Genomic DNA, 26959 nt, shown 5'->3' with positions numbered 1-26959 from the left:
AACAAAAAACCTAATGCCAGGGAAAACCTGAGGGAAAAGCTCAATGATCTACACCAAGGCTGCCCAATCCTGTTCCTGGAGAACTACCGTCCTGTAAACTTTCATTTTCATTTTCCTAATTTGGCCCACCTGATCATACTAATTACAGTAGCAGTTCATGTGGATCTCGACATTTACATTACATTTTTGTCATTTGGCAGACACTTTTAATCCAGAGCGATTTACAAGTGCATAGGTTCTTCCACAAATGAAAGCATCACATCCATAACTAGTAAAATACACATGAAGTGGTGTTCTAAACAAATAGTCATCATGTGCAATTTTTTTTTTTTTGGGGTTAGACAAGAGGGATAGGGATATCAGAAAGGGGGGCGGGGGAAATCAGGAGGGAGGACTAAGGTACAGTTTGAAAAGGTGTGTTTTTAGTCTGCGTCGAAATAGGGGGAGGGATTCTGCTGTCCTGACAGTGGTAGGCAAGTCATTCCACCACTGAGGAACCAGAACGGAAAACAGGCGTGAACATGCAGCTCGACCACCAGGTCCTCGTAGTGAGGGAACCATAAAGCAACCAGAGCTGGCAGACCGGAGTGGTCTAGCTGGGGAGTAGGGAGTGATTAAGGATTGTATGTAAGTTGGGGCAGTCCCCTTAGCAGCCTGAAATCTCTAGCTGTTGAATGAGGTGAGCTTTGATAGGGTATGAGGTGGGCATTGCTAGGGTTGGAGTGAAAACCTATAAGATGGTAGATCTCCAGAAACAGGGTTGGCCAGTCCTGCACTAGCTGTTGAATAAGGTGTGCTTTATTAGGGTTGGTGTTAAAACTTACAGGATGGTAGATCTTCAGGATGAGGGTTGACAGCCCTGCTCTAGCTGTTGAATGGGGTGGGCTTTGTTGGGGTAGGCATGAAAACCTACAGGACAGTAGATCTCCGGGAACAGGGTTGGGCAGCCCTGCTCTAGCTGTTCAATGAGGTGTGTATTGTCGTATTGTCAGATTTGGAGTGAAACCCAGAGGACGGTAGATCTCCAGGAACAGGGTTGGGCAGCCCTGCTCTAGCTGTTCAATGAGGTGTGTATTGTCAGGTTTGGAGTGAAACCTACAGGACGGTAGATCTCCAGGAACAGGGTTGGGCAGCCCTGTTCTAGCTGTTCAATGAGGTGTGTATTGTCAGGTTTGGAGTGAAACCTACAGGACGGTAGATCTCCAGGAACAGGGTTGGGCAGCCCTGCTCTAGGACTGGTCTGCGAGGTGGAGGATTGAGACGCTATGCTCCTGCCGGGGGGAGGCACCCTGTGACCTGAGAAAGTGGAATGTATGAACTGGAACGGGTATGCCAGCTCAGCGATGCCAGTAATGACACTCACACATTGGTGAACCTGGAGCCAAATGGCAGCTTAAGTGCTCCAAAGAGAAGGTGCCGGAATGTGTGTGTGCGCATACGCATGTGTGCTTTTTTTATGTGTATACAGGTCTTATAAAAATGTGGTGTATATGCGTGTGCTTATATATGCGCGCAGTAGATGCGCGTGTCTGAATATGAGTATCTGTGCGCATACCTATGTGTATAGCACACGTGTGCGTGTATGTAGGAGTGTTATGGAGGTATTCATGAGCGCATACATGTTTGTGTTTGGTTCGACTTTGTAAGGATCGCTAGCACATGCTGGCTCCAAAAGTCATATAAAAATAAACTCGACTTGCCAACAGGGAATATTGTGTAAACACACAAAGTTATTCCCAGGTTTCAAGTGTGCCGGCTCTGGTGTTGTTCACCCTGAAACTGGAGGTCGGGGGTGTGCAGGGCTAAATATCACAGCCTCGAGCAGTACACAAAAGACATGTTCAACAGCAACAGGGGCCGTCACAGTATGGAAAGGCCAAAGGGAATAAAGACATTGTAGGAGATATCAAACAGTTTCAACAAACAACATGGCATGAAATAGTAATTTACACTGCAAAACCCAAAAAATAACAATTATGTTATACTGAGACTTACAATCTTTTTTCTACAGTAGATAAGATTAAAATCTTGCAAATGAGGTAAGACAGTTTGACTCATTTAAAGATTTGCTGATGGAATAAGAAAATTTCACATTGTCAAGCAAGTTTCATCTCAAGATTTGCCAATGGAATATTTCACTTTTCACAAAACCACACGTTCACCTAAAACAAGCAAAGATCTTAACACTTATTGCAAGACTAAAACACTTCAACTTAACATTTTACAGTGTATCATAGTGTATGTATTTGGCTTAGTATTATAAAGTTTGGTGCTGTATTACAGTCATACAGTATGTCACTGGGAGTACAGCTATCTGTGTAGAAATTACTTCATTTTCAAAAGGTCCGAAAAACAGCGCAATCACTTCAAATCCTTTCTGCTTAGTTATTTAGAGCAAAGAGGCTAAAAGAGGAGTATTGCGGCAAATCCAGATGTTCGGAAATTAAATAAAGCTGAGTTTTTTCCTCAAATTTCCCTTCTAAGTTAAACTGAAAGGGCAAGGTTTCATCCTGCGCCTGTTCCACGATGAGAGGAAGGAAAAAAACAGATGTTTGCTATAATGTTGACAACCGCAGCGAGCGTGAGGAGAAAATCGAAGAAGCTAACGCTCTTTACCAATCCTGCTGTTCCAATACAGCAGACGGGAGAATATGGCCCCAGTCCTATTGCTTGTGTAGCTCTGTGAATGAAGGAACAGGTGGTGTGGAGTCGGCCTTGTGTAACTTAGAAATGAACGTCCGCACAGTTCAGACACTGTACTATGTTGTTCTTCACCAGCAGAGCATATATCTCCTTAAATGGCGAAAGCGGCCGTTCAGAACGATTTTGAATACGAACCGTCCACCAGCCGAGACCTGCGGCCGTTCCGCAAGATTTAAGTCCGATCAAGCCGCAATGACCCAGATGAGTGAACACTAATCGGATGGGCAGCCATCTCAGATCGCAACCCAAATGAATTATTGAGTCAAGGCTATCCCCATTACAAGCTCAGATCATGGATAGCACAGCCTATGTCACATAACGCAATTTACGTTTAAATATGCGCGTTCCTTTACCCCGTGAAAGGCAGGAAGAAGAGCCAGGAACAACACTGATGAACACGATAAGTGGCTTTGATGGAAAGTGCTCTGACCGCAATGGAACCTTCCCTATTGAAGTAATACACACAAACAAAGCACTCAAGGACACACACGCACACATGCGTGCACGCAGGTACACACACGCACACAGGATATTTCCCAGCTGCAGATTTAGGTCCTGATATTTGTCCCAGTTAGCTGACCTCCCACCAAGCTAAAAAAGTGAAGCCGATTGCATCAGGTAGGGCTGAAATGGCAGCTCTGAAGCCAGGGAGGAAAGTCACTATACTAACCTAAAAACTAGACTAGCCTTCCAGCTAACAGCTCATTCACAGAATACAGAACACAGAGAATACTGTGATACAGATCCCAATAAATGTTCTGAATACATCAAGCCTTTTTCCCCTCCATTTATTCAGCTCATTTTGTCTGTATTCTGACCAGTCACTTACCCTGAAAAAGAATTCCTCATTCCATTTTGGGTCCAGCGTCTTCAGAACACAAAGAGAGGGGGAGAAAGAACGGAAGGGTAAGGACTTTTCCCACTTAATCATCTCACCAAATTAATTTTTAGTTATTTTCATGGCAACACTTCATTTGAAGGCTCCCACATAAGAGCTATACAACTCCTTCATAAGTACTACATTTATAAGCACTTATGTCAACAACCGAGCGCTTATGAAGTAGTTTTACTTATGGAGGAGTTTTCAAATAAACATTTATTTTAATATTGAACACTGCTTTTCTCACAAAAGTTGGAATCTACAGCTGTACGCTGAGAAAGGTAGGAAGAGTGCCTAAAAAGACACAAATGCGTGTCGCTGGGGGGGTACCCTATAGGTAAATAAGATACCCCAAGCCAGAAATATATAATTTGTACCTTTTTTGCCAGGAAAATGTAATCATATGTACCCAAGGAGAACTGTACTTCCACGGTACGTTTGGGAAATCTGATCTCTCCACTGGGACTTTATTTCGGAGAGTGCAGGCATGCATACAGCAGAAGCACTGCAGCAAGGTGAGTGCTCTCCTCCACATGCACTCACCCACAGGCCAGTATTTCAGGAGAAAGCTAGGGCCAGTCAAAGTCTTGTTATTGACATAGCTGAGACCAAGGCTTTGTCCAGGCCCAGCCTATGTTTACATACAAGTGCTTTTTATGCGTTTGTTTGTGCGTGCATTTCTGAATACATGAGGGAATTTACTCACATGTGCACATTTTATTTAAGGACTATAGCTTCTAGTTACCTTTTTAATGGTTTTGGTCTGAAGACTGGTGAGCTCTCCATTCACAGGATCGTACAGGGAGACTCTTGTATATGGGTCACTATTGAGAAGGTTGAGATAAATAATTAAGTGGTTGTTGGTGTGTACTTCTTTTCCATATTAATTAACATTACATGCAAAAAAACCTATGTTGAGTTGTGGCTTTCACATTGCCATGGGTCATCTGAATTACCACAAGCCAACACTATTAGCATTGAATGAGGTTGACATTAGAAACAGTGGTATGTATACATATCCAACACAGACATATAAATGCATTGCAGGACTGGGGCCAAAACTACTTTTAATTTGGTACAGTCTAAGTAATCTGAGCTGCTTTTACTGACAGCACCAACAGGGAAATGTTAAAATTTCACAAGGATGGAACACCAGAAATGCTGCCTTTCCCATTTATAATGTAAAGACAGAGACGATGGCTGAAAACAGCACCATCTAAAGGCAGCAAAGAGTAATGCAACAATAATGTGCAGCTCACATCCTAAACTAATAATGGCATACAAGTGTGAGTTTGATTATGAATAAGTAAGGTAAGGCACTCAGGACCCATACAGTTTTTCTTTAAATATATATATGTACTGTAGGACCCATACAGTACTGTAGGACCCACACAGTTTTTCTTTAAATATATATATATTTAAAGAAAAACTGTATGGGTCCTATATACAGTCAGGTCCATAAATATTGGGACATCGACACAATTCTCCTCTTTTTGGCTCTATACACCACCACAATGGATTTGAAACGAACAAGATATGCTTTAACTGCAGACTTTCAGCTTTAATTTGAGGGTATTTACATCCAAATCAGGTGAACGGTGTAGGAATTACAACAGTTTCTATATGTGCCTCCCACTTTTCAAGGGACTAAAAGTAATGGGACAATTGGCTGCTCAGCTGTTCCATGGCCAGATGTGTGTTATTCCCACATTATCTCATTTACGAGGAGCAGATAAAATCATCAGTGAAGCATGGTGGTGGTAGTGTCATGGCGTGGGCATGTATGGCTGCCAATGGAACTGGTTCCCTTGTATTTATTGATGATGTGACTGCTGACAAAAGCAGCAGGATGAATTCTGAAGTGTTTCGGGCAATATTATCTGCTCATATTCAGCCAAATGCTTCAGAACTCATTGGACGGTGCTTCACAGTGCAGATGGACAATGACCCGAAGCATACTGTGAAAGCAACCAAAGAGTTTTTTAAGGCAAAGAAGTGGAATGTTATGCAATGGCCAAGTCAATCACCTGACCTCAATCTGATTGAACATGCATTTCACTTGCTGAAGACAAAACTGAAGGGAAAATGCCCCAAGAACAAGCAGGAACTGAAGACAGTTGCAGTAGAGGCCTGGCAGAGCATCACCAGGGATGAAACCCAGCGTCTGGTGATGTCTATGCGTTCCAGACTTCAGGCTGTAATTGACTGCAAAGGATTTGCAACCAAGTATTAAAAAGTGAAAGTTTGATTTATGATTGTTAGTTTGTCCCATTACTTTTGGTCCCTTAAAAAGTGGGAGGCACATATACAAACTGTTGTAATTCCTACACCGTTCACCTGATTTGGATGTAAATACCCTCAAATTAAAGCTGAAAGTCTGCAGTTAAAGCACATCTTGTTCGTTTCATTTCAAATTCATTGTGGTGGTGTATAGAGCCAAAAAGATGAGAATTGTGTCGATGTCCCAATATTTATGGACCTGACTGTATGTCTGTGTATATATATATATAAATAAAAATAAAAATCCTTCTCAGCATTAATGTTAAGGCCACAAGCCCACAACATTTAACTGAAGGGTCACCAATGTTTCGGGGGAGGTATAGTCAGATGTTCTGTGACTTTCAACCATACTGTGCTGCTGTAGGTTGTGTTTGTTTCAAAATATGTAACTTGGACAGAAACCTGCATTCTGCTAAAGTTCAATATGCTACTCTTCTGCAGAACAGCGGTGCACTGTCAGATCTTTCACCTTGCACAAATTCATAACAAACAAACTTTTAAAAGAAGAATAAATGTGTTTAGATAATATATATGAATAATATATGTCTAGATTTCTATATTAAGATATACTTAAATGAACTGTCTGTAATTCTTTCACTAAATAATCTGAGAGGGCTTGGAAGCTTCCATTTCATGTCAGATACATACTTAATGGATAATAAAAATAATTTCAACCTTGGTCTAATTTTCCATCATTCCTATCTGGTCTGATAGCATTTCACAGCTGCGTCATTGCTGAGGTTTTTTGGTTTTTAGGAGGTCGTCTTTTTCTCCATGTCAGCAGTTTCACAAGGGCATCTATGCGGCATATCAAGATACAGGTTCAATTTACCTAAAACAAGTCCAGTATATCTAAACCACTTACTTGGAAATGGAGAAAATGGATGTGAAATTTGACATTTATTCACGGAAATTGAAAGTAATTCCATTACAACTTGCAGAATTGGCCTATCGTACGTATGCCGTTCTGCACGCACAGTGCAAGCATACATTCCTGAATGACTCAGGCACTGTACAGTACTGGCGCCCATGGGCCCACTGAATGACAGAAATTAATTAAATACAATTTTTTGTGTTTTTAAAGGAGAGCAGAAACCCACCCTGTCTTTGTATCTTTGACTTTATTCAGACAGGGGGAGTACAGAGAGCCACAGATAGAGACTGGGCTACAGTGCAGAAAGCACCAACGTGGGAACACCCAGCCGTACTAGGGCCTTTGGTACATGGCCCCCACAGTCAGCCGGCCATACAGACTTCCACCACACATCTTGCCTACAAATGAGTAACTTCAATATTTATTTAATGTTCACTAATTAATGCATGGATTTTAGCATACTGTAGGAAGCTGTTAATCTTTCAGTAAACAACACAATGAAATTTGTAAACAGGAATGAATGTATCGTTTTATTTGGTGTTAATGTGAACACTTTATGATTGCGCCATACCAATTATGCATGACCTGTTCCTGGAGGGGTACGCAGACATGCCGCTCAGTATTTGGTCATAATTCCAGCCCAGCGTACAAGGTGGCTGCTAACCACTGTCCATACAAAACGCAGTATGATTACACAGATATAGTATGGGAGTATGCCACTTGCACCACAAAGCTGGAAGAGTTTCCTTCAGAAAACTGGACAACCTGCCAAAGTCAAGTTCAGCCGGCTCACGTGGGGCATCAATAATTGGCTCGCTGCTCCAGAGGGAGGGACTTGGCAGGGTTATTAGATCGCCGCACAATAAGCACCTCGGGCGCCTCGGAATCACGGCAACGGGCACGAGACGAGACGGCTTGAAGAAGGCGTGTCGCTCTCATTCGGGCCGCCGAGGGACGGGGTACGGGCGGTACATCTAATACGACTACCTCCAATTGAATCAGACGAGGTACAATTGGCTACCAAATTGGGAGACAAAGGGAAAAATCTGGAAAAAATTTTCAGAAAAAAAAGAAAACTGGACAACAAGCCCAAAATAGTGAGATGGGCCCGAGGTTTGTGGCTCAATAATGCCGAGGTGGAGTCAGAATGATGGGGAGTTTTAAGTGATGAATGTGGCTTGACACAAGGTCATCTTTCACATGCACATTACATTTTATTTATCTTTGTCTACATTCAACAAATAATAATGCTCCATCTATGATATTTATACTGCATGGACCAAGAAATGCAGTTCAACAATCCAATTCAGAAATTCAAGCCAAGGGTAAGAGCACAGACTATTGGTTATTGTATTTACTGAAACTCACCTGGCTCCTAAAATATCTTTCTTAGCAAGTCCAATTCCTGCAATGACCTTTACTCTGAGAATTCTTGATTCATCCTGAAAAAGACATAAATGTGCACATTAATTGCAGTATTAAATATAAATGAATATTTTTTAAATAAGAAATTATACCAAAATAATATATATACCTAAGACAATAGTGTCTTTTTATTGTTCTTTAAAAAAATGAACAGCAAAAATGGCGCATTCAGCAATAGACACCCTCCCTTATCTCAGGGTACCAAAATGTTTGGGACAAATGGCTCCACACGTGCTTCTGACAGTGTATTCAATTGTTTCCTTAGTGCAAGTAAAAGAGAGCTTTCAGTATTCAGTAGCCTATCTGCCTTTTAAGTATGTTATAGGCATTTGTCAACATGACCACAGTTGGCTGCGCTAATGAAAGTCAAGGAAGCCGATCGGAGGCTGAGACAGGCCAAACCTTATGCTTACCAAAAACCAACTGTGAGGAACATGAAAGAGAGCACTGGTGAACTCAGCAATCGCAGTAGGCCTGGTAGGCCTAGGACGACCTCTACAGTTGATGTAATTCTCACCATAATGGAGGAAAAATCCCACAAAACACTCTTCAGGAGGCAGACATGGATGTGACAATAGCTCCTTATCCACCGCAGGCACTAAAACAGTTCCTGGAACACATTCCTGTTACTGACTATTGATGACTTCCGTGAAACATGGTGATGGGAGTGCTATGGTTTGGGCATGTCGCAGGTACGCTGACTTCTCTTAATTTATAAGATTAATTTTATCGAACCCTGTCTGATAATATGTCCTCTACATTTAATACATCCTAGTCACAGTGCAATGACCAGGGACCAAATCCAGTTCAGGCCAGCGTCCTGACATGCCTGTCTTTCACAGTGGGAGGAAACCGAAGCACCCATTTAACACGCAAACACAGGGAGAACATGCAAACTCCATGGAGAGAGGATCTGCAAGGCCAGGATTTGAACACAGAATCTCCTTCTTGTGAGGCAACAGTGTTAACTACTACACCACCAGGCTGCCACTAATAATGTAACTGCTGATAGCAGCAGCAGAATTAATTCTGAAATATACATCTTATCTGCACAATTTCAAGCAAATACCTCCAAATTAATAGGACGGTGATTCAATCTACAGCAAGACAATGATGACATACTGCTAAAGAAACAAAGTTTTTTAAAGTCAAAAACTGGAAATGTATTATTCCAGATAATTTACATGATGTGAATCCAATTGAATATGCTTTTCAGATGCTGAAGAGAAAACCTAAGGCAACTAGCCCCTGAAACAAGCTGAAGATGGCTATAGTACACACCTGGCAGAGCATCACCAGAAAAGATATTCAGCACCTACTAGTGATGTCTATGGGCCACAGCCATCAAGCAGTCTTTGCATGCAAAGGCTACGTGACAAAGTACTAAACATGACTACTTTCATTTACATAACATTAATATGTCCCAAAAAGTCATTTCTAGATGGTGAAACCAGTGAGAATGTGTACTTTAACCATGTGTGAATTGTTTGATTACAAATCAAATACAAGTCAAATCAAATCAAAATGGTTTGATTACAAATCTAAATCTTGTGCAGTACAAAGCCAAATCAATAAAAAGAAATGTCTGTCCCAAGCATTATGGAGCTCATTGTATATCTAGTTAGCTAGCTAGTGTCAGCTAAGTTAATTGGATATTATTCTACTATTTGAAAACATCTGCCAGCCAAATAAACGGTAGCTGTCAGTAGCAGATTCTAACAGCGTGTCAGCAAGTCCGTAGGACTGTTTTCAGCTGTCACAATGATCTATGTGATGAGATAGACATTTAATGTTAGCTGGACACCCATAAGGAGGGCGTACTGATAAATATTACAGCGAGGTCGCTCCTAACGCACCATGCAATATAATACATTATTGTTAGCTTAGCCAACAAGCTATCTGGCCGACAGAATAAAACAAAGAGATATCAAGAAGGACAAAGGTTATTATGTAGCTGGCAAGACAATAATGAATAGTTTCTCGTTAACACCAGTACAGTAAGCTATTAATATTATTGGCAAGCACTAATCTAGCTTCAACGTCAATACAACTAGAAGAAATCACAAGCTCCCGAACCCCATGTAACATTAGCCTACAGACCGACAGACAGACAGGCAGCTAACGTTAAAATAGATAATTCTTCCGAACAGTATGGTGCAATTGCTTGAAGGCAACATTGATAAAACGTGCAGATCGTGATTATGTTTTACCTCATCAGTCTGAAGACCCAGGACGTCGGGTGCAATTGCAGCCATACTACTCATGGTTGATTTTGAAAAGGATTTGACTAACGAAGAAATACAGTTGCTCCTTTGCTAAATACAGTTAGACGTTACAACGTGATCTGAGACCAAGAAATGAGCCTTTGGTTTACGTTGACGATCCACTGCCTGCCCCACTTTCCATGCACACGCTAACGTTATCTGACTTTCGCTGCAATCTGTGGCTCGTAGCTAACCACTAAACACTAGCAAATGTGTTGGTCCTACGTCGCTGTCCTGCACCATTCTGGCTTTGAATTACATTTCCTTCCGTCCGTCCCGCCTGTCCACAGCCAGGTTTCGTAATATTTAGTTTACGGGAACGGTAAATGTACATCCGGTGTCGCTGAGCTTTATCACGTTTCCATCTTTGTCATTTCCAAAAAATGCTTGATAAGTCATTAGTCAATTTCTGGGGGGGAAATACAATATTTATATTATTAAAACAAATAACATAATATTTCATAGTTGAATTAGGCTGCCAAGGCCTCCTATGTATTAACTTTATAAATAATACTAGGCAGCTGAAACTAGAAAATACAACCAAGTAAACACAGTATATTGGGGCGGCGTAACCTATGGACCTACGGAGTGTCTCAACAACATCCTATGGTCTCTCATGATCTACTACTGGGTTTTCCAACCATGAGAAATGTATAGGCTACCTGTCATATTACACATTTGCTGAATGTTTGGCTGAAAGGCAATATGTTGATTTTGTGTGGTTTTAAATGATAGCCGACCTGGCCCACCTGGGTCTGATCTGAGAGATAGGCTACAGTAATGCCTGATGAATGTGATGATCTCCTGAAACAAGTGTGGTTAGATTGAGGAAAAACAATGTGATAGGCCTACAGTTGGATGCATGTTTTGCTGTTGAGTTGTCTGTAGTCACCAATTAAAGGTTAGGCATTGTAATTTATTGCGTTTTGCTGTATAAAACAGTTCTTATATATACATATAATCCATTAATCAGATTAATCAAATTGGCCCTACTATTATTATCTTTGTTGTACTGTTGGTTTTGGGTATGGGTATGCACTTTGCATTTTGACGTACATCACTCTGGATGTCTGCCAAATGCTAATAATGTAATCTAATGTAATGTAATTAGTCAACATACACTTGAAGAAAAAGCAACTTGGTCATTTGATAATTGTGAAACAGTCTTTCAACCTTCAATTGGTTGAAGAATGATTACCCCAATTGTATTTCTTAAAAGAAATGTCTGGTTTACCAAGTTTACCAAACTGCTTTGAAATTAGAATGAGTTTTATTCCAGGCAATGATGTCAAAAATGAACAAAAATGAACAAAAATGTGTTAATATGACTAACTGACATTTGCACTAGCTGTTAGTGGACTTAAAAAAAAATCTTCCCACTACAACAATGCCTGTGAACTTGTGTGCCAAGGCAGTTTATTAGAGTAGGAGGTGCAACCTGCACAAGTAACATCACTAAAAACAGTTAAAGTCCTATTCACTGTTAATCTCAGTCAGTAAGATAACAATGCAAAAATATTCTACTGCATGATTTTGGGTTCTACACCAAAAATTCAGACTCCACTAGCTACAGGTACACCAACTCTTGATAGCTGATATTTCAATTGTGATGTTTCCTTTTTACCAGAAGAGGGAGGCAACACACAACATTTGACATACGGACCTTTGAGAATTCAGATAACTTTTCAAAATAATTTTAACTAATCATTTATATGTACCGGTCTAGCAGTGAGACAGATGAAGCAGAGAACTGTTAGGCTCGTAACTGAAATTTTAAATGAATAGGTACACGTGCCATTTCACATTGTGATAATACATTAACATCAGGCAACTCCTTTTAACTGTATTGACTGTTTTACCAGTGCAGTATCATTGTGCATTTTAAAAGCACACATTTTAAAAGCCTGGATTGATTTGCAACGTTTGCGTGGTCCTTGGATTTCCCTGCTTCCTTCCCTCAAATTGCGCCCTTGCCACACAGTCATTTCAAACCTCTGTGCATATTGGAGTGGTAAACTGTGTAGAAAGGCTATAATAAGGTAGTATAAAAAGACAAAACAATTTTAATTTAATTTAAATTTAATTGGGTTAAAAAAAGAATTACAACTTTCCACACAAGCAGTTTGAAATGCATCCTATAACTGACAGATGGTGAGAGCAATGCCAAATTATTGTCTGATACTTACCGGCATCAGTCGGTTTATGGATTTGCATTTCCTGAACCAACAATCCCATTTCCAGCTCCAAAATAAAACCAACAGACAGCTCTGTCATTGTTTGGAAAAGTATACAGATTTCATCTCCCGTTGCAGATGCTCTTTCACAGCTTTTCTGCTCTCTTGGCACAAGCCCTTACTCTTTACTATACGTTTGAGTTGGTTGACACTTCCATTCAAAATAGCAAATTTTGAACCTTGATATCTCACCCAAAAACAATCTCAATAGCATTTTGCAGGTCTATTACAATGGCAATGTGCCCACCATCTACTGATGTTGGTATTGCTATATTGCGGCATTTCTTTGTTATGGATAATAAAACATTGACTTTTTTTGCGAAATAAATAGCTACACTTAAATCTAACGGATGCTGACACAAGACCACTCATTCTGTTGGTAATTCTGAAATATAATAATATAATATACACTCACTGAGCACTCTATTAGGGACATTTTTACTTTATTACACCTACTAATTCATGTGACTATCTAATCAGCCAATTGTGTGGCAGCAGTGCAATGCATATAATCATGTAGATACAGGTCAGCAGCTTCAGTTCACATCAACCATCAGAATGGGGGAAAAATGGGATCTAAATGAATTTGACCGTGGAATGATTGTTGGTGGCAGACAGGGTGGTTTGAGTATCTCAGAAATTGCTGATCTCCTGGGATTTTCACACACACTAGTCTCTAGAGTTTGCTAAAAATGGTGCAAAAAACATTAAATATTCAGTGAGCAGCAGTTCTGCAAACAGAAATGCCTTGTTAATGAAAGAAGTCAAAGGAAAATGGCCAAACCTGACAGTACATTACATTATTGGCATTTGGCAGACGCTCATATACACAGTGACGTACAGTTGATTAGACTAAGCAGGAGACAACCCTCAGGAGCAATGCAGGGTTAAGGGCCTTGCTCAAGGGCCCAACGGCGGTGCGGATCTTATAGTGGCTACACCGAGATTAGAACCACCGACCTTGCATGTCCCAGTCATTTACCTTAACTACTACGCTACAGGCCTCCCCAGTCATGCAAATAACCACACATTACAAGAGTGGTATGCAGAAGAGCATCTCTGAACACACAACACATCATAGGTCTAAGTGGATAGGCTACAGCAGTAAAACTCTAAAAAATAAGTCTAATAAATGCCTAATAAAGTGGTATATAAAATGTATATAATTATATTCATGACTGTACATTTTATTAAATTTGAATTAGACCTCAGACCTGGCCGGCGTACTTAAACAGAAAATAGCACCTATTTTAGCTAGTTTATTAGGCTAGTCATAAACACCAACCTAGCTACACAAAAAATGGCGGTGATTTTCTTGAACTCCAGTTAATATCGGCAAGTGGGCCGAATAGATTTTGTAATGTAAGGCAAGTTCTCAACCAAGGGTTTTATTTTTAATGCATATGTATAATAACCTATCAAGTATTAATTGAACCTCCCGGTGTAGGAAATTAATCACAAGAAATATGTTTTAAGTGAAATATTAGCATTTTCTGAAAGCCTCAAAAGACAGGAAATGTAATTGATCAGCCTGTTCTCCATCAAGGTGCATCAGTACAGATCTTTGACATGCTACAGCGCTGTAGTTTATATTCAGTTTGTGGGGACTTTCTCATTTATACATAACTATTTGCATAGCATTAACATGGCAGCATATTATTATTTTGATAAATTCAACAGATAATAAATTGTATATATTGAATATAACATAAAAATGGGCGGCCTGTAGCGTAGTGGTTAAGATAAATGACTGGGACAGGCAAGGTCGGTGGTTCTAATCCTGGTGTAGCCACAATAAGATCCGCACAGCCGTTGGGCCCTTGAGCAAGGCCCTTAACCCTGCATTGCTCCAGGGGAGGATTGTCTCCTGCTTAGTCTAATCAACTGTATATCGCTCTGGATAAGAGCGTCTGCCAAAATGCCAATTACAATATTTGCAGTGCTCTTAATTTGAGTAATGACACAAACCTTTGCATGAGTCTACCTGAACCCCCACAACACAAACACCCAGACACACGCTTTGGAATTATATTGGGAAGTGATACAACAGGTGATCAGTGATGGAAAAGTCTAGAATTTTAAATAAATCAAGCTGGCCACAGGTATGCAATACTGATGACAAAAAAACATTTTGGTGCAGTCTACATAGCTAGAAATGTTCTCAGTGGAAACAGATTTAGGGGCATACGCATTCAGTGAAAGGTGTAAGTGTTGCTGGACGCTAATGAAGGACACACAGAATTACAAATGTACATGAAATGCGCTTCAGGGAGGAGAACCTGTAGCCCTGCCCGTTATGGCCAGGTCACACAAGTAGCCATCCTGAAATGTTGAAATTGCACAATACATTTTTTTACCATTACTTATTTTTGAAATTGTAAAAAAAAAAAAAAACTTGCTTGTGTTATAAAATACCTCATCAGATGCAGATTGTTACATAATTGCAATTCCACCCACTACCACAGGATGGCGCCTTATAACTAAGAACAAAAGCAGTGCTCATAAAAACTACAGCCATTGAAAAGTCCAGGAAGTCTGTTATAGGCTACAACATGTACTTATACATATAGGTACATATAGGGGACATTTTGAGAACAAGCTAGCAATCTATTAAGCAGAGTTATAGTTGCCCACCTGGACTATTGAAAGTTTTCTCCTACTGGCCTCCCTGCAGAAATCACCTCAAATAGGACGTGTCCCAATAGTCTGAAAAGATATATCTACATAAAAGATTTTCATTTTTCTAGAATTGTGACAAACACTGCTGCCCGTCTCGTCAACAATCAGCAAAAATACACACGCCACACCCCTCCTCATCCAATGGCTACTGGCAATAGCCTCAGTGAAACTTAAATCTCTAGTCCTGGCCTGTGGTGCCAAACTTACCGGAAATTGATTATTAAAACCTTACGCTCCTGCCCTGTTGCTCCACTCAGCACCCACTGGCAAACTTATTCCTGCCCTCCTCTCGATCACATCTCCATGGTGATTCCTCCACAAAGAGATTCACATCTTCTGCTGCAGACTGAAACCACACACATTTAAACTACACCTTGGCTCACCTAATGCTATGGCACCAAACTATATATAGAAAGATTATGTATTGGCAAAGGTAAAATGACAGGAACCCGAAAGGTTGATCAGCACAGCTGTTGGGGCCCTTGAGCAAAGCACTTAACCCTGCATTCCTTTTGGGGGATTGTCCCCCTGCTTAGTATAATCAACCAAGTGCTTTGGACAACAGCTAAACAAATGATTTATTATTTAAGACTATCAGCACTGTTTCTTATATAAACCTGTGTTCACACCTGTACGTGGCTATAAAAGCATCTGTCGATTGTCTAGGGCGTAGGATGCATTAACCAGACGTGCAGTGTGCAAAAACATGAGGATCAAGGCAGGTATGTGGCCAGTGGCCGAACTTGGTAAACCTTCCGTGTGTAGTCAGTCTGTGACAATAAATATGAAACATTCTTTTCTTGGTTCAAATGAGTTATTTGAGATTATAAAATCCTTTCCATATACTGAATGTCAGAACTACAGTTTCCTAAGCAAGCAATTAACCTGACAATGTTTAAATCCAGACTGAAACTCACCTGTCTACATTGACTTTCAGCTGACTTTTTATTCTTTTAACTCATTTTTAAAGGGACTTCGGTCAAGAGAGGAATTGCAGCAACAAACACACTCAAACCACAACCCCTTCTCTGTGAATGCGCTGACGGTGAAACACCATTGACTGTGGCAATCAGAATCAACTTTTTCAAACAATGAGCTCAAATTATTGTACAGCTATACAACATTTTGGTACAGTGCCGGCACATGAACTGTATATTTGAAACCAGAATTTAAGGACCATAAACACAAGCAGAGGGTGAGTCAACATGTCAGAGAGGCTAGGGAAGGGATTTACAATGGTCTTGTAACAATGTTTTTACACAAAAATCTTACCTATTGTACCTTAAAATTATTATTATTATTGTTATGGATAGGTTGTGACTCTTTCACTTGAAGTTGTTTAACTGTCTTCTGCTGTAAAGTGTCTTTGGGTGTTTTGAAAAGCACTTTAATAAAACTGCATTATTATAAGGCAGTGCCAAACTTCAGTGGATTTTCATGAGGCGTAAAGCGTTGTAAATGTGAACCTTTGCCTGTGCTGTGATCAGGTTCATGTACCTCAGTCAATATTATCATAAAGCTAGCGAGGGCTACAAGCAATTTCATCAGATAAATACTGCTGCATCTGAAATGTGAATTAAAATATTGATAGCAATTCAATGGGGATTAAAAAAGAAACACCAAAAAGTACAAAGCAAGCAGTTTCTTAAAAAAAAAAAAAAGTTTATTGGTTTTTAAAACCACTTAAAAAATCTCAAGATCTGGGAGCACTTTGAATTAAAAAAAGAAAAGAACAAACAATGCTGAATTGCTATTACAACATTACCAAACTACTGTACGGGCCGTTGTATACCAGACAACATGGTGGAAGGTTCTAGAAGTCTTGATGGATTTAAGGTGGTTTCTACAGAGTCTGGGAAACGTACAGCATGGTAGTCACTGCTGGATAAAGCCCCTATGCATTAAATGAACAAAGTTTTTTCGTTATTTTCTTCATTCAAGTCCAAATATCAGTGCTTATCAACGGTTTTGCCAAAAAATAAAAACAAAATAAAACGTATAAAAGTTTTCTTCACAAAGAGATGCATTTCTTCCTTTAAAAAAAGAAATAAAAACACCAAAATCAACAGAACAAATTCATAATCTGAACATACAGAACAAGTACAAATTTTGATTTTAGTAAACATCAAACAATGCAAGTAACTTATGCGAGTAGTTATCCTTTCCAGCTGACCGAACCAGTCCTTGTTACAGCGAAGAAAGTGGTTACGAAGAATACTCTGTACAACAGAATTCAACACACATGCATGCTTATGATTATTTATAAACACGGTGGAAATATCTGATAGTTTGTTTTTTTTTTTTGTTTAATTTTTTTTAAAATTGTGTTTTATATTCTCATGTATGAGAATGAGTAAAAGACTTATCTCACTGAGATCAAAGCACATTGCTACATAAGACAATTAACTGTCATTTTTTGTGATGACATTTCTTCTTTGTTAACGATCATCTTTTCTTCTTACTTAAGCTCTTTACAAAAATATTTTTGGGGGGCTTCAATTGTTTCATTTGTCCTAAAGGAGGTGCCAAACCCTTGGTTCATAAAAAGTTTAGTGCAATTATGTGAACCTCAAAGTCTGCTGAAATTTGAGCAATTGAATTTCCAGTGTGTCAGCTGCAAAGTTCTGGGCACAATATACCTCTGTCACAGAGAGACAAGCAACCTGCTAATATATCATAATACCTTTTTTCTCCAATAAACCATGCTATTGTTCTCACTCAATATGCACATCTTTTCTGAGAAAACAGCACTATAAATCTCAGAAAGGGAACAAAAACACATTACCAAGATAGAAACCTGACAAACAGCATCTGTACAAGAAGCTCAAGCTGCAGCACGTCTCGCTAGCTAGCAGATCTAGTACAACCAGTGAAAGCATTTGTGAAGGTACACAGAACTACCATATCTTTAATAATTATGGTCATAACACAGTGTCTTGAGTAATTGGATGTCTTTCTGTGGATCTGTCATATTTACAAATGAAGCTTTTCACATGTGAGGAACAGATACAACAGTTGACAAAATTCACACAAAGAAAGTCCTGCTACATCATTTTTCTTTTTTTTCTTTTTTTAAACAGACCAGTAGTGTGGTTTTTTTTCAGCATGCTTTTCAAACAAGGCTCCCAGTGCAACTGAGAAGTCGACACTTGAAAAACAACAGCAGTCAATTTCAATACCCATTTCCCTCCCCTGTAAGTTAGCCTGGAAACCTTCAAAACTAACGTACAAGGCCTTCCAACCCGTGTGTCATTGTGAACAAAACCTCAGAGTGGGGAGCAATGGATCGTGGGAGATCAGTTGGAGGACAGCTATGGATCCCATTCTTTGTCTCTATCCAAATAGGCAGCTCTTCTTTGGTATGGATATAAGGCTAAATTGCCAGAACTAAGACAATACAGCTTAAATCTTGCCATTGACATAGCACCTTTAAAGATTTTGTCATGACAAAAAATTGACATGTTGCTTACTTAAATTTAAAATTTTATTCAGCCCAACAAATTGACAATATTATTGGTATATTGTTAACTGGCAAATGTAAACTCTAAAACAGGGTGTTTTAACTTCAGGCCTGAAGGGCCACAGTGTCTGCTGGTGTGCAGGGTCTTTCAGCACCAATAATTCATTTAAGTCACGGAAGGGCTAAACAGTTCATATACCATGTTTTCAGTTTCTTAAATTTTTACTGATTGAAAGGAAACCAGAAAAACGCACGGACACTGCGGCCCTTGAGTAATGGAGTTCGAATCCCCTACTCTAAAATGGTGACTTTCCATTTTGTTTTTTATGGTTTTACAAATGTTACTGTTCATTTGGGACAGAATTCTGTGCATTTAACCACAAGAATTGCAGAAAGGGGCCCTAAAAGTATCTATAGGACTGGATAACTTTTCACAAAAATACAAATGTTTTTGTAAGTGCATGGACTTGAAAAGACTCCCAACCCCTCACACACCGCCCCCCACACCTTCATAAAGGCAGATTTTCCTAAACATTCTGCTTATATGTCAATATTAAATTAATATTAAATTCTTCAGTTAGCCACAGAAGGAATACAAATATATGTTGCGCTTGGATAGCAAATACGCCTCTCACCAACATATTCCCAATTCTCGACAGACTGACAAATCCGCTGAATGCCTCTGAAACAGATCCAGAGGGCAGCATTATGCATTAATCTCCATAATGAACAATAAAATGTAATTGCCTTCTTTGAAAATGACCCAATTCAACTTCAATAGTCCACCAGTCACAACAGCTGCGAACCAACTTTATCACAACTTTATCGCATCTTACAGAAGTGGAGAAATATCGATCACTAAGTCAAGAAAAATAATGCATAATATCAGGTTTTAGAAGTGCATAATTGTATCCATTTGTTAAGCCTAGTTAATATCACATGTAGAAGTGTTGTAACAGCTGCCTTTGACTTTTGAAGTTCTAATTAACTTCAACCAACTTGTAAAATAAATGTTGCCCCCACCTTTTGAAATTTAGACAGCCTATAACAGACAGATATTTTCCTTATATTCTGAAAAAATATTCAGCGAAAACCCATCATCTTGTAAAAAATTGATTTTTTTGGGATATCAGTTATTACAAGGTTTTTCTACTAATTTTGGTATGTGACAACTTTGCAATCAAGCACCTGGCAGCAACTGCTACCCTTCTTGAAACCTGAAATGATTAAGAAAAGCTCCCAAAAATAAATAAAAGAAACCATGGCAACAGTGGATGAGTACTGTTATGAATATTGCTGGTCTTATCAGTTGCATTCCTGGTGGAAACATCTGTGAATGTGAATCTGTCCTTATTTCACGATTGTTCTCCCTCTACAGATTTTCAGTAAACACACCACAACAGAAGCCTTTCAGCTGGCATCAACCTGAAGAGCAGCCCTTAGTAAATGTGCCAGAGGCAAGAGGCTTTATAGAAAACTCATCTTCAGAGACTTTTTCAGCTAAACAAATTTAGCTTGTGAAGAACAGTCTAGACAACTTAATGATTTGTCGCTGAAAACGCAAAGTTTCAGTCCACAGCTCCTCTTAGATATAATGTAATGATTTACATTTTAAGTACAACCTCAGGAAACAATTTTAAATAAAAAAAGAAAAACAAACAAACATGCTAATAAAATAAACACTGTACCCTGAAAACAATCATCCTTTTGCCAAAAAACGTAAAATTCAAGCATTAAAATGACTCATCTGCAACTGTTTAGGATTCTATTTAAATTTTTAGTCGGAGGGAGAAATCGGAGGACCCAAAAGCACCAACAATGTATTGTGATGCAGCATATCTATAGAAAACTGAAATATAAAACTCATACTCGTAAGAGTGATTATTTCCTTTCAGGCTGGCACTTCTTGTTGGACAGACGTAAATGCGTCCAGATTTTTGTTGCAGTGTGCTGTTGCACTCTTATGACAATAATTACAAGAGAAAGTTCCAAAAAGACAAACACATTCAAACATATAAAAAAAGAAACATTAACCCAACATTTCCACTGTGGGCTGGTCTTTACTTTCTAACCAGTCAAAGCCAGCAGATGTCACAGTCTCGCTGCAAATCTGCTGAAAAAGTGGATCGTTTTTCAGTTCTTCCAGTGTAGAGTCATCATACTGTCCCTGCTGTCGGTTGGGGTCAAACAGTAGATTTGTGTCCAGAGTGTTCAGGTCGTTGATACTACTGGATAGCTCAGAGGCAAGTCTGATGTCGTTGGGAAAATCAGACGGGACTGAGGTGAGTTCCGTGGGCCCCGGCCCTACAAGCTGGGAGCCTGGGTTCAGGCTGTCCTCCCCTAAGAGTTCCTTGACAGTGCTGCTGAAGTCGAGCTGATGCTGCTGGGTGTTCTGGGGCAGTAGCTGTGGCTGGTTTGGCTCCTGCTGCCCCTGTAGCTGCCCATGTAACTGTAGCCGTTCCTGTAGCTGCCCTTGTAGCTGCCCCTGTAGCTGCTCCTGTAGCTGCCCCTGCAACTGCCCCTGCAACTGCCCCTGCAACTGCCCCTGCAACTGCCCCTGCAGTGGCTGTTGCTCACCAGAACCCGATTGTGCTTGGCTGTCTCCGGACGAGAAGGTCACCTGCTCGCTCCGGGCATTCTTCGCGAGGTAACTCGGCTTTTGGAACTCGTACGAAGAAGGGCCGGGGCTGACCAGGCTTTGGTGGTTGACGGCCCCGGCGAAGGCAGGGTTGGTCTCCAGGATCTGGGTGAGGTTCATGCGGGCGGTGTAGTTGGAGGGCATGTTGTTGATGCCTAGACCCCTCACAGCGTCATCGCCGTCCGAGTCCATCTTGCTCAGCAGCACGTTGGTGATCTTCTTGCTGTTGCTGCTCTGCTTTTGCATGGGCAGCACCTCCGTCTGCATCATCACGTTGAGTGGTACCGACTGGCTCCTCTGGGCCATGTTAGTAGCACTGACGTCCAGGTGGCTGTTGGCAAAGATGTTGAGCACCTCGGGGGTGATGGGCGAGTTGAAGGGGGACACGACAGTTCGGGGGACGTTGGGGAACGTTGTGTTTCCGCTCAGGTTCCGCTGCCGAACGGCCGGGCTGACACTGCGACACCTGAAGGTTGCCCCTGCTGAGGAGGAGCCTGCGGCCTTGTTGTCCAGAGGAGCAGGCACGGCGAAGCCTTCCTGCTTGTTGACGTTTGCCATGTTAGCAACCTGCTGCTGAACTGGGGAGATGGGCGTCAGGCGGCCAAAATGGCCGTCATTGTGCCTGGACTGGGACTGATACGACTGTCCGGGAATGGCGAAGGCGTGCGGCTTCCGGAAGTGATCTTCCACCAGCTCCTGGTAGCTGGGGAGAATGCCAATGCCGTTATTGGAGATGGTGGAGGAGGCCCCCCCGGTGTTGTACCCGTTATTCATCCAGTCCAGTTTGGCCTTGTCCGGATGGGTGGCGGTGGGCCTCTGCATGGGTTTGACTGGGCTGCTGGAGACTATGCTGGCATCATGGTATCCTGTCATGCTGGAGTTGATGGGTGTGAAGGCGAAGGGGTTCCGGCACTCCACCGGACTGGGGGGGACACTGCTGCTGCAGTTGGAGTGGGGAGTCCCGATGGGGGTGTGCCGGCTGCTCCCCAAAGCGCTGTCCACAGGGGTGGAAGGCGCCATCCGCGAACAAGGGCTCTCCCGAGTCAAGCCCTGGCCCCCTCCCATCATGTCGGAGGTTGGGGTGGGGGTGGGCGTCGGAGTGGGTGTGGGCGTAGGAGTGTGGATAGGGGTGGTGCTGCTGTGGGTCGAGTGGTAGAACGGGGTGCCCATTTGGTGAGTGGAAAGAGGGGTGCCCTGCATGACGGTGGACTGGCCCGGCAGGGCCATGTCTATGCAGCTGCCAAATGACTGAAGGCCACTGTTGAGCTTCATCTGCTCCTCCATCTGCACCAGCTCCTCCACAATGCTGTCCTGCGTCATGTCGTCATCATTGTACGGGAAGTACTCCACGTTCGGCTGGCTTCCTGTGAAGCCGACGACATCCGCATGGAGGGTCAGCTGACCCTGAGGCAGACCTTGGGCCACTATGGGCAGTTGGCCCACCATGATCGGCGTGGAAATGGACTTGTGGTCCAGAATCTGCTGTGCGTAGGTTGGCTGCTGCCCTTCCTGCTGCCACACATTACCCTTCAAATGGTTTACTGTGGTGTCGAGCATGCCTGAGCCAGCAGACATAACCTGGGGACTGCTCGAGTGCTGCAGCAACGTTTGGCTAGAGGCGGTGCCCCCAGGAAGAAGGTTGCCGGCGTCCACGCCAGAGAGATTCCCTTCTTTTTTGACCTGTGTGGAGACCTGTGGTTTAACAACAGTTTGGAAGCCACTGAAGTTCCCGGAGGGGGAATCGGAAAGTGCCACGATTCGAGTGGGGACCGTGGAGTTCAATTTCACGGTGACTTTGCCAGGTGCGGTCGCTGGTGCACTTTCGAGTTTGGCTGGAGTCCCCGCCCTAGAGTTCCTCTTCACCGTGGCACTTGCGCCCAGTTTAGGGCTGCCGATGCACCCCACAGGCTGCTGAGAGATGAACACCTTCTTGACAGGCGAGCTGTGGGCATCTGAGCTGAGAGCTGAGCGCTTCCTGGGGCTTTTGGAGCCCAGGTAAATGTCCTTGGTTGACGGGGTCGCTGCACCATTGTTGCTGGATGCCATGGCGATGCTGGTATTCTGGCCAATCAGATACAAAGTGCTATCTGTATTGTGGTTGTCGTTACTGCGGATATGAGCTGCCACAGTGTTGCCGTTGGCATTGGAAGGGGACCTCAACACATCACATTTAGTCCTGCCCGTCATGTTGAATCCCAGGGAGCCCTTGTGTTGGGGTGTGGGCTCACTGGCAGCCCTTGGCTTAGCACCTCCCTCACCCATCTGTCCACCGGCAGTGTCCTGAGTGGCTCTAAGCCTAATAAGGGCTTGATTATCGTCCGTTATGGCTTCAGGCTCCATCTTGACATCGATGGTGGGGGTAGTGGTGGTTCGTCCCAGCTTGCCGGTGGGGGACTGGAGGCAGGCTGCTGAACCGCTCCGGGCCTGGGGGCCAGGCCGGTGCTCTTCGGGAAGGCCAGCGCTGCTCAGACCAGCCGAGGCAGGCCGGGGAGCAGTGGTGGTGGTGCTGCCGCCGGGCGACAGCGAAATGGCCGTCATCTTGACCACATTGACATGCGGCGAGGGCATCACTGTCTTGATGGGGCTGTTGGTGATGAGCAGGGTCGGCGGGGAGCGGAGGGCGATTGTGCTGGCAGCTGACGGCTTGGGCAGGATCTGGGCGTAGCGGTGGCGGGCGGATCGGTCGCCAACTGGGCTGGCGGGGACGTTCTGGGGCGCTTTGGGGGATTGCTTCATTTGTTGCATGGGCTGTGTGACCACCTGGAAGTTCACCGGTAGGACTTTGCCCTCGGCGGTGCCCATGGGGCTCGGAGAGGTCATCAACTGCCTGTTTCTCTGCACCTGCACAGGACCGAGACAATAAAATACCTCCCATCAACTTTTTATTCACAATTGGATACACACACACAGCACCACTGATGGGTTCCCTGAACATAAGGTTGCTGGGGGAAAAAAGCATTACAATTAACAAAAAAACATCAGCACAGTTATTTGGAGTGAAGGCCGTAAGTATTTGGACAGTGGTACAATTTCGATTTCAGTTCAAAATCAAATAAAACAAATGCAGACTGTCACCAGCATTTAGATCCATATCCAACTTATTCATACACAAGGGGCACATAGGGATCGCCTAATAGCCTAGTGGCTAAGATGCTTGATTGGAACCTGGAAGGATGGTGGTTCAAGCCCCAGTGTAAGGAGCTTGGCTCAAGGAGACCAGAGCTGATGCTAGGCCCTGAGCAAGGCCCTTAACCCAACATCAGCTAAATAACTGTAGCCTGTCTGTAATGTAACAACTTGATTGACACAAACTCACTGATGGAAACACAAGGACGCTGGAAAAAGGCAAAAATATCACTATCAAAAAAAGGAACAAAAAACAAATGCATATCAAAAGCAGTTACGCATGTCATATCACAGTAATGGTCTCTCAATCCATGAAATTTCACAGAGGAGGAGAACTATTATGGGTAAACTGTGCCTATTCCATAGAGAGACTGTTCGGAGCACCATTTGGTTCAGTGATTCCATACGTTAATGGTGGAGCCCAAGTAAAAGCTTTTTACACTAATTATGCCATTTTCCCCATCTTTCCTTTATCCAGTTTTGCAGGGGAAAAAGGTGTTTGCAAGCATGTAGTAGTCCCTCCATGTCATCCCTTTGAAATACTCCAATTCCCTTTGAAATCAATTAACCAGGGGTATACGGTCAGAGTACATGCAGGTCTAACTCTAATAATGACTTGTTATCGAGTCAAGCTGATACAAGTCATAACACCGTCTTTAGTGTTCTGTCTTCTGAGCACAACCATGATGGCAATGACATATTGGGGAATTAAATACCAGACACCACCTTTTAATGGCAAGATCTTCAGTGTAAAATCAACTGTGCGTACTTTTAACATTAAAATATGTAATAGAACACATATTGTCCTTTTTTGGACTGCAGCGTAATACAGCTAAATTTGATTTACCACCATTCTGTGAAGCAGAGATTACCATATAAGTATATAATTTGCCACAGGGCTTGCCCTAAGTTCCATTATCAATGCTAGTACTCTGATGCCTTATACTTATTTTATACAACGCAAGGACGGCCTTTACACAGGGAGTGGACGCTCGTGGATTCTTGCTTTTATAACAGCTCTGCACCGTTCCTGGCGTAATTGAGGCCTTGCGCTGCCGCACACCTACCGCAGGTGAGATGACCGTGATGGGGCTGGGGACGGCGGCGACCACTATGCCGATGGTGGGCTGGGGGGAGAGAAGGGCGGGGCTTCTGCAGGGGAGGCCAGCCCCCGTGCAGGGCGTCCCCCCCTCGGCCCGCCTGGCCTGGGCGTCGCCGGGCAACGGCGAGTGGAGCTTCTGCTCCTGCTGCTTCTTCTGGATCTTGCGCTGGAGCTGCTGCTTGGCGTCGATGGAGGGAGAGGGCAGGGTCTTCGCCTGGGGCTGGAAGGAGCTGGCCTCCCCCGTGGGAATGAACGCGGACACCTGGGTCGGGGTATTCGCCCCTGTGAGGAAAGGGCACAAACCGTCAGTACAGATACATTACAGTTATTTACCTGATGCTCTTTATCCAGAGACGTACAGTTGATTAAACTAAACAGGGGCCAATCCCCCCCTTGCTCAAGGGCCCAACAGCTGTACTGGCTGCCTCAGCTCTGTAAACGTGGAAGTGTCGAGCACAATGGAGTGAGTAGGAGCTCCGTCCATAGCTATTGATTTGTTTCTCTACTGTTCGGCTATTTGGAGCACTTCTCAAGCAATCTGTGGTTCCTCAAGTAATCTCATCAACAAACAGACGGCCATCCCTGTTTCACTCTGGGCAGCTCACCCAGCTCACTCAACAAAGTTATACTCTGCCCAACCTGGCGTCTGATGTCATATGGTGGACATTTTTCAAACCGGTAACATAATTTCACTCACTAAAAATAACACTCATTGCAAGAGTACATTTACACAAAGTTCTAGTTACTGCCAGCAGGGGGACATATGCAGCATGTCTTCAGATGGCTTCTACACTGGGAGAAGTGACGCCTCATTGCATTTGAGCAGCAAGCTAATATAGAGTGAGCACCATAACACATGGGACATTGACATATTTTGTGTTATTTTGGTTCTGTACTCTAACACCAAGTTTGAAGGGATGCAATGACAATGAGGTTGAAGCGCAGACTGTCAGCTTTAATTTGAGGGTATTGTCATCCATATCGGATGAACCATTTAGAAATGACAGCACCTTATGTACATCCCCCCCCCCCCATTTCGAGTATTTGTTGAATTGGCTTCACAGATGTGTTTCGTTAGAGAGGCGTATTCATTTGTGTCGTTAGTGAATGCAGAAGAGCTGTTGATGTCTAGTCTTGATTCTAGACTTTGGAGATTGCTGTTTGGGTGTGACAACATGAGGAAGACAGCACTGTCGCTGGAAATTAAGCTGGCCTGGGTGGGTGTGCACAAGTCCCAGTTTGGTTCATTATTAACAAAAAAAAACAAAACAGCTGATGAACTCTATTATGTCAA

General features: G+C 42.6%; 2 protein-coding genes across 2 annotated transcripts in view; both read right to left on the bottom strand.

Annotated features, from left to right (window-relative positions):
• The window catches only part of LOC133130209 (E3 ubiquitin-protein ligase NEDD4-like), a 57030-nt gene extending 46355 nt beyond the window's left edge, over positions 1–10675 (bottom strand). The window contains exons 1-4 of the mRNA XM_061244602.1: positions 10373–10675; positions 8106–8179; positions 4329–4407; positions 3533–3571 (exon numbers count right to left, since the gene is read on the bottom strand). Coding sequence (XP_061100586.1) covers positions 3533–3571; positions 4329–4407; positions 8106–8179; positions 10373–10426 — 246 coding nt within the window. The 5' untranslated portion in view covers positions 10427–10675. The remainder of the gene's footprint in view (positions 1–3532; positions 3572–4328; positions 4408–8105; positions 8180–10372) is intronic.
• Positions 10676–16980: 6305 nt separating this feature from the next.
• The window catches only part of LOC133130247 (DNA-binding protein RFX7-like), a 46133-nt gene continuing 36154 nt past the window's right edge, over positions 16981–26959 (bottom strand). Inside the window, exons 9-10 of the mRNA XM_061244666.1 lie at positions 25631–25947; positions 16981–24278 (exon numbers count right to left, since the gene is read on the bottom strand). Coding sequence (XP_061100650.1) covers positions 20829–24278; positions 25631–25947 — 3767 coding nt within the window. The 3' untranslated portion in view covers positions 16981–20828. The remainder of the gene's footprint in view (positions 24279–25630; positions 25948–26959) is intronic.

Source organism: Conger conger, chromosome 6, assembly GCF_963514075.1.
Source record: "Conger conger chromosome 6, fConCon1.1, whole genome shotgun sequence".
In the NCBI taxonomy this organism is placed as follows: Eukaryota; Metazoa; Chordata; class Actinopteri; order Anguilliformes; family Congridae; genus Conger; species Conger conger.
This window is presented reverse-complemented; position numbering and strand designations above follow the sequence as displayed.